The 16,132-nt window shown below is 46.7% G+C and overlaps 1 protein-coding gene across 3 annotated transcripts in view; it reads right to left on the bottom strand.

Annotated features, from left to right (window-relative positions):
- Positions 1–10,183, bottom strand: part of TOPBP1 (DNA topoisomerase II binding protein 1) — a 42,615-nt gene extending 32,432 nt beyond the window's left edge. Inside the window, exons 1-3 of one of the 3 annotated variants that reach the window (XM_029070875.2) lie at positions 10,119–10,183; positions 5,881–5,971; positions 5,057–5,191 (exon numbers count right to left, since the gene is read on the bottom strand). In XM_029070875.2, the coding sequence (XP_028926708.1) occupies positions 5,057–5,191; positions 5,881–5,964 (219 nt within the window). In that variant the 5' untranslated portion in view covers positions 5,965–5,971; positions 10,119–10,183. Of the gene's footprint in view, positions 1–5,056; positions 5,192–5,880; positions 6,118–10,118 lie in introns of those variants that run through there. The other 2 variants (XM_029070877.2, XM_029070876.2) reach the window with 2 other exon arrangements.
- Between the last annotated feature and the right edge of the window lie 5,949 nt (positions 10,184–16,132).

Here is a 16,132-nt window from a genome sequence, read left to right as displayed (position 1 = left end):
CCATTCTTTCTTCCCATTAGATTGTGAGCGCCATCTGCGACAGGGACCCTGTCGAATCCGTCTGTTTTATTATTATATTATACTCTCCCAAGCGCTTTGCACACGGTAAGCACTCAATAAATACGACCGACTGACTGAATTTTATCGGCCCCAGTGCTCAGTTCAGCGCCTGGCACAAAATAAGTGCTTTACAAATACCACAATTATTGATATTATCAGGATTTTTGCTGATCTTATCACAAGAGACATCGTAGAGGCTTCTTTGGGCAGAAAGAGCTGGAGGCAATACTGGATTGAGCACCGTCCTACAGAGTGTTCTGGGGATCGTTGCTTATCTCCACGCCCTCCATCAGCTTAGGTGGGAAGATGACCCTTCGACCCATGGGATGCAGCACACGTCATCTACCTCTTGCTCACACCCTCCCTCACATAGTGTTTAATAAATACCACAATCATCACTTCACACCTGGCAGACCTCTACTTTCCCCATCTTCAAAGCACTATTACAATCACATGTTCTCCAGGAGGCCTCACCTAACTAATCTATCATCATCCCCCACCCTATTTCCCCTTCTACTTCATTTATGCATTTGGTCCCTCTCCCTAAGCACTTAGGCGCTCACCCCACTAGCACAAAAGTTCTTTATACACAGCTGCTTCTCCTACCTGCAATTTACTTTAGTGTCTGTCCCTCTCACTAGATTGTAAGCTTCCTGAAGGCAGAGATCACGTCTATTAACCCTATTTTACTCTCCCAAGCATTTAGAACAGTGTTCATTACAAAGCAAGGGCTCAATAAATACTATGGATCGATTGATTGGCCAGAGAAAAAGCCAGTTTAATATTCTGGAGGCTCTTAAATCTCAGATGAGCCAGCAGGAGAATCTTACTCATCTGCATCCTTAGCTCCTGATCCAATTGCCTCAGTCCCATTTAAAAGAACGTGGACACCATGCAGGCCATTTTGTTTGCCAAGTCTGAGATGTGGCCTCTTCACATTCAGGAAGATTTTGAGAATCAGAGATTTTCTAATTATCCCCAGTCTGCAATTTTCCTCTTCCACTCAAGTTAGCTCCCATGAGCAGTGGAATATGTTTCTTTGACAACTTTTCATTGCATCTCTCTCACCGTGGAACTTCACAATGCTATCAGATATGCCGAAAAAGGAGTCTACTACGGCATTATCGCATTTCCTTCTTGCTCAACTCTCCTGCAGTACTGGCCAAACTGCTAAGATCCACACAGACCCGACTTCAGGGCTCACATGTTTTAGCATTGCTACCGAGTTTAGCAAAGGAGATATGAGTATCAAAGTCATTTAAGTCCTAAAAAAAAAAAAACCAACCCTTTCAACCACACAGCACCCTCCAGTTATCCTGCCAGCTCCCTCCTACCATTCCTTTCCAAACTCCTTGAGCGAGTTGTCTACACTTGCTGGCTCCACTTTCTCTCCAACAATTCCCTGACCCCCTGAAATCTGGCTTCTGCCTCCTTTTCTCATGGAAATGACCCTGAAGTCACCGATGACCTCCTTCTTGCTAAACCCGATGGCCCCTAATCCTCCTTGATCTTTCTGCTACCTCTGACACTGGGAACTACCCGATTCTCCTGCAAACGTTCTCTACCCTTGTCTTCACCAACAATGTCCTTTCCTGATTCTCCTATCTCTCTGGCCACTCCTTCTCGGTCTCTTTCACTTGCTCCCCCAGCTTCCCACCTCCTAAATGTTGGGATGCTTCAAAGTTCGGTTCTGGGTCCTCTTCAATTCTCTATCTACACTCACTCTCTCGGAGAACTCGTTTACTCCCAAGGATTCAACTACCACCTCTACCCAGATGATTCCCAAAACTACCTCTCCAACTCTAACCTCTCTCCTTCTCTCCAGTCTCCCAATTCCTCCTGCCTTCAGGATATCTCTACTTGGAAGTCGGCTGACACCTCAAACTTGGCATGTCCAAAACAAAACTCCTCCAAACCCAGTCTTCTCCCTGACTTTCCCAACACTGTAAGCAACACTACCATCCTCCACCTTACAAGCTTGTAACCCTGGCATTATCTTTGACTGGCTGATCAGTTCTACCTTCACAACATCTCCAGAACCCACCTTTTTCTCTCCAAGATGCTACCAGGCTGATCCAAGCACCAATACCATCCTGTCTTGACTACTGCTGACCTCCCCGTATCCTGCCTCTCCCCATTCCAGCCCATGCTTGACCTCTGTTGCCCAGATCATTTTTCTGAAAACTTCGTTCAGTCCGTATCTCCCCACATCTCCAAAACCTTCAAATGTTGCCTATCCAGAACCAGAAACTCCTTACTATCAGCTTTAAGGCACTTAATTAAGCCTCTCCCCCCATCTTACCTCACCAATCTCCTTTTAAAACTCAATCTGCATACTCCAGTCTTCTGCCAGTCTGGTCCTCGATCTCATCTTTCCACCACTACCCCTAGTCCACATCCTCCTTCTGGCCTGGAAGTCCCTTGTCCTTCAAATCCAACAGTCTACTACTGCGCGCACCTTCAAAACCCTTGTAAAATCAATCTCCTCCAAGACGATTTCCCAAATCAAGCACTCATTTTCCCCTTCCCAACTGCCCCTCTGCACCGCCTATATACTCGGTTGTGAAGCCCTTAAATGCACACTTTGATACCCCACCCCCATGACACTTATATACACATCTTACACTCTATTTCCCCTAGCTGCAGTTTATTTTAATGTCTCTCACCCCCTCTGGACTGTAAGCTATTTGTGAGCAGGGGACTGTGACAACCATCTCTATCATACTTTCCCAAGCACTTAGCACAGGACCATGCACCCAGTAAGTGCTCATCGATTAAGAGGTACTTAGCCTGATCCCACCTAGTATCATCAGAAGAGGAGGAACTTGCTTATCATACAGGACTCTGTGATGGACTGGACTGGGAATTATGAGAAGGATTTTGGATTTCTTTGGCTATAAATGGCAAAAGCCTTTGTTCCAAAGTTACTCATTATGATTACAACATGTACATCTCCACCCCTGTCCTCTCCCCCTCCCTTCAGGCTCACATCTCCTCCTGCCTCCAGGACATCTCCACCTGGATGTCGGCCCGCCACCTAAAACTCAACATGAGCGAGACTGAGCTCCTCATCTTCCCTCCCAAACCCGGTCCTCTCCCAGACTTCTCTATCACCGTCGATGGCACGACCATCCTTCCCGACTCTCGGGCCCGCGATCTCGGTGTCATCCTTGACTCGTCTCTCTCGTTCACCCCACGCATCCTAGCCGTTACCAAGACCTGCCGGTTTCAACTCTACAATATCGCCAAGATCCGCCCTTTCCTCTCCACCCAAACGGCTACCTTACTGCTACGGGCTCTCGTGATATCCCGGCTAGACTACTGTGTCAGCCTTCTCTCTGACCTCCCTTCCTCCTCTCTCGCCCCGCTCCAGTCTATTCTTCACTCCGCTGCCCGGCTCATCTTCCTGCAGAAACGATCTGGGCATGTCATTCCCCTTCTTAAACAACTCCAGTTGTTGCCTATCTACCTCCGCTCCAAACAAAAACTCCTCACTCTAGGCTTCAAGGCTCTCCATCACCTTGCCCCTTCCTACCTCTCCTCCCTTCTCTCTTTCTACCGCCCACCCTGCACGCTCCGCTCCTCTGCCGCCCACCTCCTCACTGTCCCTCGGTCTCTCCTATCCCGCCGTCGACCCCCGGTCCACGTCCTCCCGCGGTCCCGGAACGCCCTCCCTCCTCACCTCCGCCAAACTGATTCTCTTCCCCTCTTCAAAACCCTACTTAAAACTCACCTCCTCCAAGAGGCCTTCCCAGACTGAGCTCCCTTCTCCCTCTACTCCCTCTACCACCCCCCCTTCACCTCTCCGCAGCTAAACCCTCTTTTCCCCCTTTCCCTCTGCTCCTCCACCTCTCCCTTCCCCTCCCCACAGCACTGTCCTCGTCCGCTCAACTGTATATATTTCCATTACCCTATTTATTTTGTTAATGAAATGTACATCGCCTTGATTCTATTTAGTTGCCATTGTTTTTACGAGATGTTCTTCCCCTCGACTCTATTGCCATTGTTCTCGTCTGTCCATCTCCCCCGATTAGACTGTAAGCCCGTCATACGGCAGGGACTGTCTCTATCTGTTGCCGACCTGTTCAACCCAAGCGCTTAGTACAGTGCTCTGCACATAGTAAGCGCTCAATAAATACTATTGAATGAATGTAAAAATGATAAGATCACTTTGGACCACCGGATAAAAATATATTTTGTGAACCGATACTACCTGAGAAGAGGTGCATTCAATACCTTCTGGCAAAAGTATACAAACTCTTTCAGTATTTGGGTTATGCACACAATTTGCCTCATTAGAACAAGAATCATTTCAATATAATAAAAATGGATTTTTCAGCCTGCTTTCTTTCATTCCAAAGTCTCCCTCTTGGTCATTGAAGAAAGAGATGAGTAATGAACACAAAAACTTGCTAAATACCTTCTTCTTGCAGGAAACAAAGCCAACGTTTTTGATGAAATGACAAGGTAATGCCAAACTCCAAAATATTTCTACATATCATAGAGTTTCTCTCTGGCAAAGCCTAGGCAAAGGCATTTGGAAAAGGCAGAAATGGAGCAGTTTTTTCTCAAATTCACTCTGGCCTTAAAAGCAGATCATATATTCTAATTACCCATTGTTTAAGCTCAAAGAAATTTGCACTGAGGCATAAGGCAATGTTTCCTAAACGAAAGAAAGTATCCCAAACTAAGCCCCACTCTCCCTCATCTCCCACTCCCTTCTGCATCGCCCTGATTCGCTCCCTTTGCTCTTCCCCCCCTCCCCACAGCACTTATGTATATATCTATAATTTCCTGTTTTTATACTGATGCCTTACTTGAATTGATGTCTGTCTCCCCCGTCCCCAGACTGTGAGCTCGTTGTGGGCGGGAATTATCCCTTTATGACGCTATTGTACTTTCCAAGTGCTTAATACAGTGCTCTGCCCACAGTAAGTGCTCAATAAATATGACTGAATGATTGAACGAATAAAGGAGATAGTCAATAGCAGCACACCTTTTTGAGGTGTTCGAAGACGTCGCCACCAAATGGGTCACAGATATAAAGGGATCTGTCATTTTCTTTTATTTTGAGGGCCTCCTCTTCTGTAATAGTCTGGAGATACTCTTCTGACTGGAATTCTTTTATAGACTGAAAGTAAAACAGAAATAATTAGAATACACTTAAATTGTCAGCCATTCCAACAAGGATTATTAAAGTTATTTTGGCCAGATTTTATTCCAACATAAACGAAAGGGTCTAATTCTATTTAAAGAAAGATGCTTTTAAGAGTGAACCAGAAAACTAGCCGAAACATTCCCAATATATGTGACATTCTGATTTATTGCCTGAAAATGGAATATCACTGCTTGGGGAAGGGACTTCAATGGAAGAGGACCAAAAACTATTCATTCAATAGTATTTATTGAGCGCTTACTATGTGCAGAGCACTGTACTAAGCACTTGGAATGTACAATTCGGCAACGATGAGAGACAATCCCTGCCACTGACGGGCTTACAGTCTAATCGGGTGAGACAGGTGGAAAAAAAACAAGACAACTTAATCACGATAAATAGAATCCAGGGGATGGACACCTCATTAACAAAATAAATAGGGAAATAAAAATATATACAAATGAGCACAGTGCTGAGAGGAGGGGAATACACTGCCACCAAAAAATTAAGCTACAAAGAATGAAATTCCACAGAAGGATTAAGCGCAATGATGCACTAAGTATGATTCCCGCATACACATTATCTTCCATATGACATTTATTTCAACAGGTCCATAGATCTAAATGTTACAACGGCAACAGATACAAGTATACAAATGTACTCACCTCAAGAGCTGTAAAAAAAAATTCTCTGTTGTCCTGAGACTTTATAAATTTCACAAAAAACGGCTCCCTGTCACTGCTGGACATCTTTGAGCTGATGAAAACGAAACATTGTGTGTTAATATGGAAACAAGGGCGTATTTATGGCGCTACTGGAAGAAGAGGGTCAAATCTGCACACTCTGCACAGTTCAAAATAAGAACACTGGTTTGGATTGGTTGTCTGTCTCCCCCTTCTAGACTGTGAGCCCACCGCTGGGTAGGGATTGTCTCTATCTGTTGCCGAATTGTCATTTCTAAGCGTTTAATACAGTGCTCTGCACACAGTAAGCGCTTAATCAATACAACTGAATCTGAATAAACTGGCGTTGAAATTATCACGCAAGCAAGCGATCAATACCCAATAAGAGTGCAAAAATAATCACTAAATTACTACAGAACCAGGATCCTTGGTCAAGCGCTTCACAAATGCCATCACCGTCGTAGAACACGGGCCTGGGAGCCAAAAGGACCTGGGTTCTAGTCCCACTTGTCCACTGCACAACCTGGGGCACGTCACGTCACGTCTCTGCGCCTCAGTTACCTCAATTTGCAAAATGGGGATTGAGAGTGGGAGCCTCATGCAGGGCAGGGCCCATGTCCAACCTGATTAGCTTGCAATAATAATAATGGTATTTGTTAAGCGCTTACTATGTGCCAAGCACTGTTCTAAGCACTGGGGGCAGGGGGGAATACAAGATAATGAGGTTGCCCCACGTGGGGCTCACAGTCTTCATCCCCATTTTCCAGAAGAGGTCACTGAGGCCCAGAAGAGTGAAGTAATTTGCCCATTTAAGTCACACAGCTGACAAGTGGAGGAGCCGGGATTAGAACCCACAACCTCTGACTCCCAAGCCCGGGCTCTTTTCACTATGCCACGCTAGCCCAGCGCTTAGTAGAGGGCTTTACGTAGGACAGTCTTTTAGACTGAAAATCCGTTGTGGGATAGGGATGGTCTCTGTTGCCAAATTGTACATTCCAAGCACTTAGTACGGTGCTTTGCACACAGTAAGCGCTCAATAAATACCACTGAATTTAAAAAAAAAAGCCCCCTCTGGAGACAAAAGGAAAGGAAGTGCGGGGGGGGGGAGGGGGTTGGTCACACCAGAAGAGTTAGTGTGGTATTTAGAGAAGGAGCTTGGCTCCGTTGAAAGAGCCCGGGATGGGGAGTCAGAAGTCGTAGGTTCGAATCCCGGCTCGGCTGCCTGTCAGCTGTGTGACTTTGGGCAAGTCACTTCACTTCTCTGGGCCTCAGTGACTCCATCTGTAAAACAAGGATGAAGACTGTAAGCCCCACGTGGGACAACCTGATCACCTTGTATCCTCCCCAGTGCTTAGAACAGTGCTTGGCACATAGTAAGCGCTTCACAAATGCCATTAGTTATGAATTATTAATTCCCATTTGATAGAGGAGGGCACTGAGGCCTAGAGAAGTGACTTGTCCACAGCCACACGGCTGACAAGTGGCAGAGCCGGAATTCGCACTCATGACCTCTGACTCCCAAGCCCGGGGAATTTTGAGACACGCTGCTTAACAAATGCCATTATTCAGTCATTCGAGAGTATGTACTGAGCGCTTATTATGTGCAGAGCACTGTACTAAGCGCTTGGAATGGACAATTCGGCAAGAGAGAGAGACAGTCCCTGCCCAATGACGGGCTCACAGTCTAATCGGGGGAGACAGACGGACAAAAAAACAAAACAACTTCATCACGATAAATAGAATGAAGGGGATGGACACCTCATTCACAAAATAAATAGGGGAATAAAAAATATGTCCAAATGAGCAGAGTGCTGAGGGGCAGGGAGAGGGGAAGGAGCAGAGGGAAAGGAGGCTTAGCAGAGGGGAGATGAAGAGGGAGCAGAGGGAGCTGAGAGAAAAGGGGAAGCTCAGTCTGGGAAGGCCTCCTGGAGGAGGTGAGCTCTCAGTAGGGCTTTGAAGAGGGGAAAAGAGTTAGTTTGGCGGAGGTGAGGAGGGAGGGATTATTATTATTATTTCCTTATGGCACTGACTGGCTGATCTTCGGCTCCACAGGCCCTCCCAGGCCCAGCCCTAAGGAAGCAGTTTGGCTCAGAGGCAGGCTGGGGAGCCGGAGGTCGTGGGTTCCAATCCTGCCCCCTCCACTTGTCAGCTGGGTGACTGTGGGCCAGCCACTTGACTTCTCCACTCTGCCCCTTGTCAGCAGGGTGACTTTGGACCGGTCACTTCACTTCTCTGGGCCTCAGTGACCTCATCTGCCAAATGGGGATGAAGACGGGGAGCCCCACGTGGGACCACCTGATGACTCTGTATCTCCCCCCAGCACTTGGAACAGTGCTCAGCACATAGTAAGCGCTTAACAAATACCAAAATTATAGAGAAGCAGCGTGGCTCAGCGGAAAGAGCCCGGACTTGGGAGTCAGAGGTCATGGGTTCAAATCCCGGCTCTGCCACTTATCAGCTGTGTGACTGTGGGCAAGTCACTTCACTTCTGTGGGCCTCAGTTCCCTCATCTGTAAAATGGGGATTGACTGTGAGTCTCCCGTGGGACAACCTGATGATCCTGTATCTCCCCCAGTGCTCAGAACAGTGCTGTGCACCGAGGAAGTGCTTAACAAATACCAACATAATTATTATCATCACCACAACGCTTAGAACAGTGCTCTGCACCTAGGAAGTGCTTCCCAATTACCAACATCATTATTAGTAGTAGTAAGCGCTTCCCAAATACCAACATTATGATTACCCCAGCGCTTAGAACAGGGCTCTGCACCTAGGAAGTGCTTCCCAAATACCAACATCATTATTATAAGTAAGCGCTTCCCAAATACTAACATTATTATCACCCCAGTGCTTACAACAGTGCTGTGCACCTAGGAAGTGCTTCCCAAATGCCAACATCATTATTATTAGTAAGCGCTTCCCAAATAAGAGAAGCAGCGTGGCTCCGTGGAAAGAGCACGGACTTTGGAGTCAGAGGTCATGGGTTCAAATCCCGGCTCTGCCACTTCTCAGCTGTGTGACTGTGGGCAAGTCACTTAACTTCTCTGTGCTTCAGTTACCTCATCTGTAAAAGGGGGATTAAGACTGTGAGCCCCACGTGGGACAACCTGATTCCCTTGTGTCTTCCCCAGCACTTAGAACAGTGCTCTGCACATAGTAAGCGCTTAACAAATACCAACATTATTATTAAATACCAACATTATGATTACCCCAGCGCTTAGACCAGTGCTGTGCACCTAGTAAGTGCTTAACAAATACCAACATTATTATTATGATCACCCCAGCGCTTAGAACAGGGCTCTGCACCTAGGAAGTGCTTCCCAAATACCAACATCATTATGAGTAGTAGTAAGCGCTTCCCAAATACTAACATTATCACCCCAGTGCTTACAACAGTGCTGTGCACCTAGGCAGTGCTTTCCAAATACCAACATCATTATTATTAGTAAGCGCTTCCCAAATACCAACATTATGATTACCCCAGCGCTTAGAACAGTGCCCTGCACCTAGTAAGCGCTTCCCAAATACCAACATTATTATTATTATGATCACCCCAGCGCTTAGAACAGTGCTGTGCACCTAGGAAGTGCTTCCCAAATACCAACATCATTATTATTAGTAGTTAGCGCTTCCCAAATACCAACATTATGATTACCCCAGCGCTTAGACCAGTGCTGTGCACCTAGTAAGCGCTTAACAAATACCAACATTATTAGGATGATCACCCCAGCGCTTAGTACAGTGCTGTGCACCTTGTAAGCGCTTAACAAATACCAACATTATTAGGATGATCACCCCAGCGCTTAGTACAGTGCTGTGCACCTTGTAAGCGCTTAACAAATACCAACATTACTAGGATGATCACCCCAGCGCTTAGTACAGTGCTGTGCACCTTGTAAGCGCTTAACAAATACCAACATTATTAGGATGAATCACCCCAGCGCTTAGAACAGGGCTCTGCCCCTAGGAAGTGCTTCCCAAATACCAACATCATTATGAGTAGTAGTAAGCGCTTCCCAAATACCAACATTATGATTACCCCAGCGCTCAGAACAGTGCTGTGCACCTAGGAAGCGCTTCCCAAATACCAACATTATGACTATTCGTAAGCGCTCCCCCAACACCCCCCCCCCATTCGTCGTGTTCCCCGGGCCTCAGTTTCCCCCTGTGGAGAATGGGGATGAAGCCCCACGGGGGAGGGGGGGGGGTAACCTCGTTACCTTGTGTGTGTCCCCCTGCAGCGCTCAGCACAGCGCTTAGTACATAGTAAGGGCCTGAAAAGGGGCCTCAGCGTGGTCCCTCTGAAGGCCCCGCCCCTCCCCCCCCCTCCCCCCCCCTCCCCCCGAGCTGGGCCTCAGGCGACGACGGCGGGGGGCGCGAGACCCGAGAAAACCGCGCGAGACTCACCCGAGGCGGGGGGGGGGCGGCGCGAGGCACCAAGGGGCGCGAGCCTCACCCGAGGGGGGGGGGGCGCGCGAGGGGGCGCGAGGACAGGCCTCCCCCCTCCCCGCCCGCCCCCGGCGCGTGAGCGAGCACACCGGAAGCCCCCCGACTTTCGCGCCAACCGCTCCCCCGGAAGTGACGACATCAAAGCGCCCGGGGAGGGGGGGGGGGTGAGGCGGCGCCGCTGATTGGTGGGCTGCTCCAGGGAGGGGGCGGGAGGAGGGAAACCCTCCCTCATCCGGGTTTCTCGTGATTTGCGGCAGCATTCAGTCAGTCATTCAGTCAGTTGTCAGACAGCCCTTCGTTCGTTCAGTCATTCATTCATTCGTTCGTTCAGTCATTCGTTCAGTCACTCTTTCAGTCATTCGTTCATTCATTCATTCACTTTTCAGTCAGTCGCTCATTCATTCATTCACTCTTTCGGTCGGTCGGTCGGTCATTCATTCATTCACTCTTTCAGTCATTCGTTCATTCATTCGTTCAGTCACTCTTTCAGTCATTCGTTCATTCATTCATCCATTCTCTTTTTCAGTCATTCATTCATTCATTCATTCACTCTTTCAGTCGTTCGTTCGTTCTCTTTCAGTCATTCGTTCAGTCACCCTTTCAGTCATTCATTCATGCATTCATTCATTCATTCACTCACTCTTTCGGTCATTCGTTCAGTCACTCTTTCAGTCATTCGTTCATTCATTCATTCATTCATTCACTCTTTCAGTCATTCGTTCATTCATTCATTCACTCACTCTTTCGGTCATTCGTTCAGTCACTCTTTCAGTCATTCGTTCATTCATTCATTCATTCATTCACTCTTTCAGTCATTCGTTCATTCATTCATTCACTCACTCTTTCGGTCATTCGTTCAGTCACTCTTTCAGTCATTCGTTCATTCATTCATTCATTCATTCATTCACTCTTTCGGTCATTCGTTCATTCATTCATTCACTCACTCTTTCGGTCATTCGTTCATTCATTTGTTCAGTCACTCTTTCCGTCATTCGTTCATTCATTCATTCACTCACTCTTTCGGTCATTCGTTCATTCATTCGTTCAGTCACTCTTTCAGTCATTCGTTCATTCATTCATTCAGTCACTCTTTCAGTCATTCGTTCATTCATTCGTTCAGTCACTCTTTCAGTCATTCGTTCATTCATTCGTTCAGTCACTCTTTCAGTCATTCGTTCATTCATTCGTTCAGTCACTCTTTCAGTCATTCGTTCATTCATTCGTTCAGTCACTCTTTCAGTCATTCGTTCATTCATTCGTTCAGTCACTCTTTCAGTCATTCGTTCATTCAGTTATTCGTTCATTCAGTCATTCAGTCATTCGTTCAGTCATTCGTTTATTCATTCGTTCAGTCATGGGCTTTGGAGTCAGAGGTCATGGGTTCGAATCCCGGCTCTGCCACTTGTCAGCTGTGTGACTGTGGGCGACTCACTTCACTTCTCTGGGCCTCAGTTCCCTCATCTGTAAAATGGGAATGAAGACTGTGAGCCCCACGTGGGACAACCTGATTCCCTTGTGTCTACCCCAGCGCTTAGAACAGTGCTCTGCACGTAGTAAGCGCTTCACAAATGCCAACATTATTCAGTCAGTCAGTCATTCGTTCATTCATTCGTTCATTCATTCGTTCATTCATTCAGTCAGTCGTTCATACATTCATTCATTCGGTCATTCATTCGTTCAGTCATTCAGCCAGTCATTCATTCGTATTTATTGAGTGCTTACTATAATAATAATGAGAATGTTGGTATTTGTGAAACACTTCCTAGGTCAGAGCCCCGTTCTAAGCGCTGGGGTGATAATAATGTTGGTATTTGGGAAGCGCTTCCTAGGTGCAGAGCCCTGTTCTAAGCACTGGGGTGATAATAATAATGCTAGTATTTGTTAAGCGCCTATGTTCTAAGCGCTGGGGTAATAATAATGTCCAAGCGCTGAGATAATAATAAGAATAATGTTAGTATTTGGGAAGTGCCTACTAGGTGCAGAGCACTGTTCTAAGCGCTGGGGTGATAATAATAATGTTGGTATTTGGGAAGCGCCTACTAGGTGCAGAGCACTGTTCTAAGCGCTGGGGTGTTAATAATAATAATGTTGGTATTTGGGAAGCGCCTACTAGGTGCAGAGCACTGTTCTAAGCGCTGGGGTGTTAATAATAATAATGTTGGTATTTGGGAAGCGCTTCCTAGGTGCAGAGCACTGTTTTAAGCGCTGGGGTGATAATGATAATGGTGGTCTTTGTTAAGCGCTTACTATGTGCAGAGCACTGGTCTAAGCGCTGGGGTAGATACAGGGTCATCAGGTTGTCCTACGTGGGACTCACAGTCTTAATCCCTATTTTACAGATGAGGTCACTGAGGCACAGAGAAGTGAAGTGACTTGTCCACAGTCACACAGCTAAGTGGCGGAGTCAGGATTCTAACCCAAGACCACTGACTCCCAAGTCCGGCCTCTTTCCACTGAGCCACGCTGCTACTATGTGCAGAGCACTGTACTAAGCGCTTGGAATGGACAGCGTGGCTCCGTGGAAACGGGTTTAAGAGCCAGAGGTCGTGGGTTCTAATCCCGGATCTGCCACGTGTCTGCTGTGTGACTGTGGGCAAGTCACTTCACTTCTCTGGGCCTCAGTGACCTCATCTGGAAAATGGGGATGAAGACAGTGAGCCTCACGTGGGACAAGCTGATCTTGTATCGACCCCACCGCTTAGAACAGTGCTTGGCACAGAGTAAGAGAAGCAGCGAGCGTGGCTCAGTAGAAAGAGCACGGGCTTGGGAGTCAGAGGTCATGAGTTCGACTCCCGGCTCTGCCACTTGTCAGCTGTGTGACTTTGGGCAAGTCACTTCCCTTCTCTGTGCCTCAGTTACCTCATCTGTAAAATGGGAATTAACTGTGAGCCTCACGTGGGACAACCTGATTACCCTGTATCTTCCCCAGCGCTTAGAACAGTGCTCTGCACATAGTAAGCGCTTAACAAATACCAACATTATTATTATTAAGCGTTTAATAAGTATTATTATTATTAATACCAACATTATTATTATTATTACAATTTGGCAACAGGTGGAGACCACGAGAAGCAGCGTGGCTCAGTGGAAAGAGCCCGGACTTGGGAGTCAGAAGTCATGGGTTCGAATCCCGGCCCTGCCACTTGTCAGCTGTGTGACTGTGGGCAAGTCACTTCACTTCTCTGTGCCTCAGTTCCCTCATCTGTAAAATGGGATGAAGACTGTGAGCCCTACGTGGGACAACCTGATTCTCCTGTGTCTACCCCAGCGCTTAGAACAGTGCTCGGCACATAGTAAGCGCTTAACAAATACCAACATTATTATTATTATTATTTTATCCCTGCCCATTGATGGCTCACAGTCTAAACGAGGACAGCAAAGCAAAAGAGAAGAAAATAAGACAACATTATCACGATAAATAAGATCAAGGAGAAATACACCACATTAACAAAATAAGTAGGGTAATAAAAAAATTCTTTCATCCATCTACCCCTTCATTCAGTCAGTCCTAGTTCTCGAGTCATTCATTCATTCAGTCCTCTTTCTTGAGCGCCTACAGTGCGCGAAGGAGAGTGGCAAGAGCCCCGGCTGGGGTGTCAGAGGTCGTGGGTTCGAATCCCCGCTCCAGCCACTCATCAGCTTTGGGCAAGTCACTTCGCTTCTCTGGGCCTCAGTGACCTCGTCTGTCAAATGGGGATGAAGACTGGGAGCCCCACGTGGGACCACCTGATCACCTTGCATCCCCCCACCAACGCTTAGAACAGCGTTTGGCACATTGTAAGCGCTTAACAGATACCCTCATTACTAAAGCAGCGTACTCAGCCCTTTCGCGGCTCCGCCCCTTGTCTGCTGTGCGACCTCGGGCAAACTACTTAGCTTCTCTGGGCCTCAGGGACCTCATCTGGCAAATGGGGATGAAGACTGGGAGCCCCACGTGGGACAACCTGATGAACTTGTATTCCCCCCCTCCCCCAGCGCTTAGAACAATGATTGGCACATAGTAAGCGCTTAACATGTACCATAATTATTATTATTATTATTATTAGAATATAGCGTCTGTCTCCCTCTAAAAGGGAGACTATAGTAAGCGCATAGTAAGCACATAGTAAGCGCTTAACATGTACCATAATTATTATTATTATTAGACTATAACATCTGTCTCCCCCTTTTAGACTGTGAGCCTGTTGTTGGGCAGGGATAGTCTTTATTGCTGAATTGTACTTTCCAAGCGCTTAGTACAGTGCTCTGCACACAGTCAGCGCTCAACAAATACGACTGAACAGACGCATTTCTGCCCACGACGAGCTCACTCATACTCTTCCATTCATTCATTCATTCATTCATTCATTCATTCATTCAATCAATCATTCGTATTTCTTGAGCGCTTACTGTGTGCAAAGCACTGTACTAACCGCTTGGGAGGTTACACTATAACTATCGCTTACGTATGTATCTGTACTGATTGATGTCTGTATTTGTATTGCTGTCTGTCTCCACCCCCTGAGGAATTTCATGCTGGGCAGGGAATGTCACAGTTTATTGTCGTAGTGTACTTTCCCAAGCGCTTAGTACAGTGTTCTGCACACAGTAAACACTCAATAAATACGAGTGAATGAATGAATGACCATGATCAGACACATTCCCTGCCTACAACGTGCTCACCGTCTAGAGGGGGAGATAGGCTTTAATATAAATAAATCAATCAATTTTAAAATAAATAAATGAAATGAAAATAAATAAATAAAATTAATTAATTACAGGTAGTCTTCATTCATTTTACTGAGCTTTTCATACCACAGTTGCCTTGGGAGTGCGTTTTTTAGAGGATGCCTGGAAATTTAGGGTGAAGGGGGGAGAATAGGACATGGTGTGCAATTACCAGTAATCCATCAGTCACATCAAGCGCTTAGAACACTGCTCTGCACACAGTAAGCGCTCAGTAAATACGACTGAGTGAATTTATTGAGGGCTTACTGTGTGCAGAGCGCTGTACTAAGTGCTTGGGAGAGTACCATGTAACAGAGTTGGTAGACACGTTGCCTGCCCAAAAGGAGCTTAGAGTCTGCCTCAAGTCTGCTGTGTGACTTTGGCCAAGTCGCTGAACTTCTCTGGGCCAGTTACCTCATCTGTAAAGTGGGGATTAAGAGTGTGAACCCCTGTGGCACAGGGACCTGATTAACTTGTATCTACTGCAGCGCTTAGAACAGTGTGTGGCACACAGTAAGCGCTTCACAAGTATCATTATTATTATTATTAGAAGAGGAGACCGACATTAAAATAAATCACACCGAAGTGCTGAGGGCGGGGTGAATAAAGGGAAGCAGCATGGTGAGGTGGAAAGAGCCCGGGCCTGGAGTCGAAAGGTCATGGGTTCTAGTCCCGGCTCCGCCACTTGTCTGCTGTGTGACCTTGGGCAAGTCACTTTACCTCTCTGGGCTTCCGATCCTTCATCTGTAAAATGGGGATTGAGACCGTAAGCCCCACGTGGGAGAGGGACTGTGTCAACCCGATTTACTTGTATCCGCCCCAGTGCTTAGTACAGTGCCTGGCACAGAGTAAGCGCCTAACAAATACCATAATTATTATAATTAATAATGAAGGGAATAAATCCAAGTATAAGGGCAATATAGAAAGGAGATAGAATACAGGAAATGAAGGCTTAGTTAGGAAAGGACTCTTGAAGGAGATGTGATTTTAATAAGGTTTTCAAAGTGGTGAGACTGTTCTCTGAAATAGGAGGTAAAAACCCTGGGATCTAGGCCTAAGTGAGGTAACTTTCACAGGC

The sequence above is a fragment of the Ornithorhynchus anatinus genome, chromosome 8 (assembly GCF_004115215.2).
Source record: "Ornithorhynchus anatinus isolate Pmale09 chromosome 8, mOrnAna1.pri.v4, whole genome shotgun sequence".
Classification (NCBI taxonomy): domain Eukaryota; kingdom Metazoa; phylum Chordata; class Mammalia; order Monotremata; family Ornithorhynchidae; genus Ornithorhynchus; species Ornithorhynchus anatinus.
Note: the sequence above shows the minus strand (reverse complement) of the source record. Positions and strands in the feature narration are given on the sequence as shown.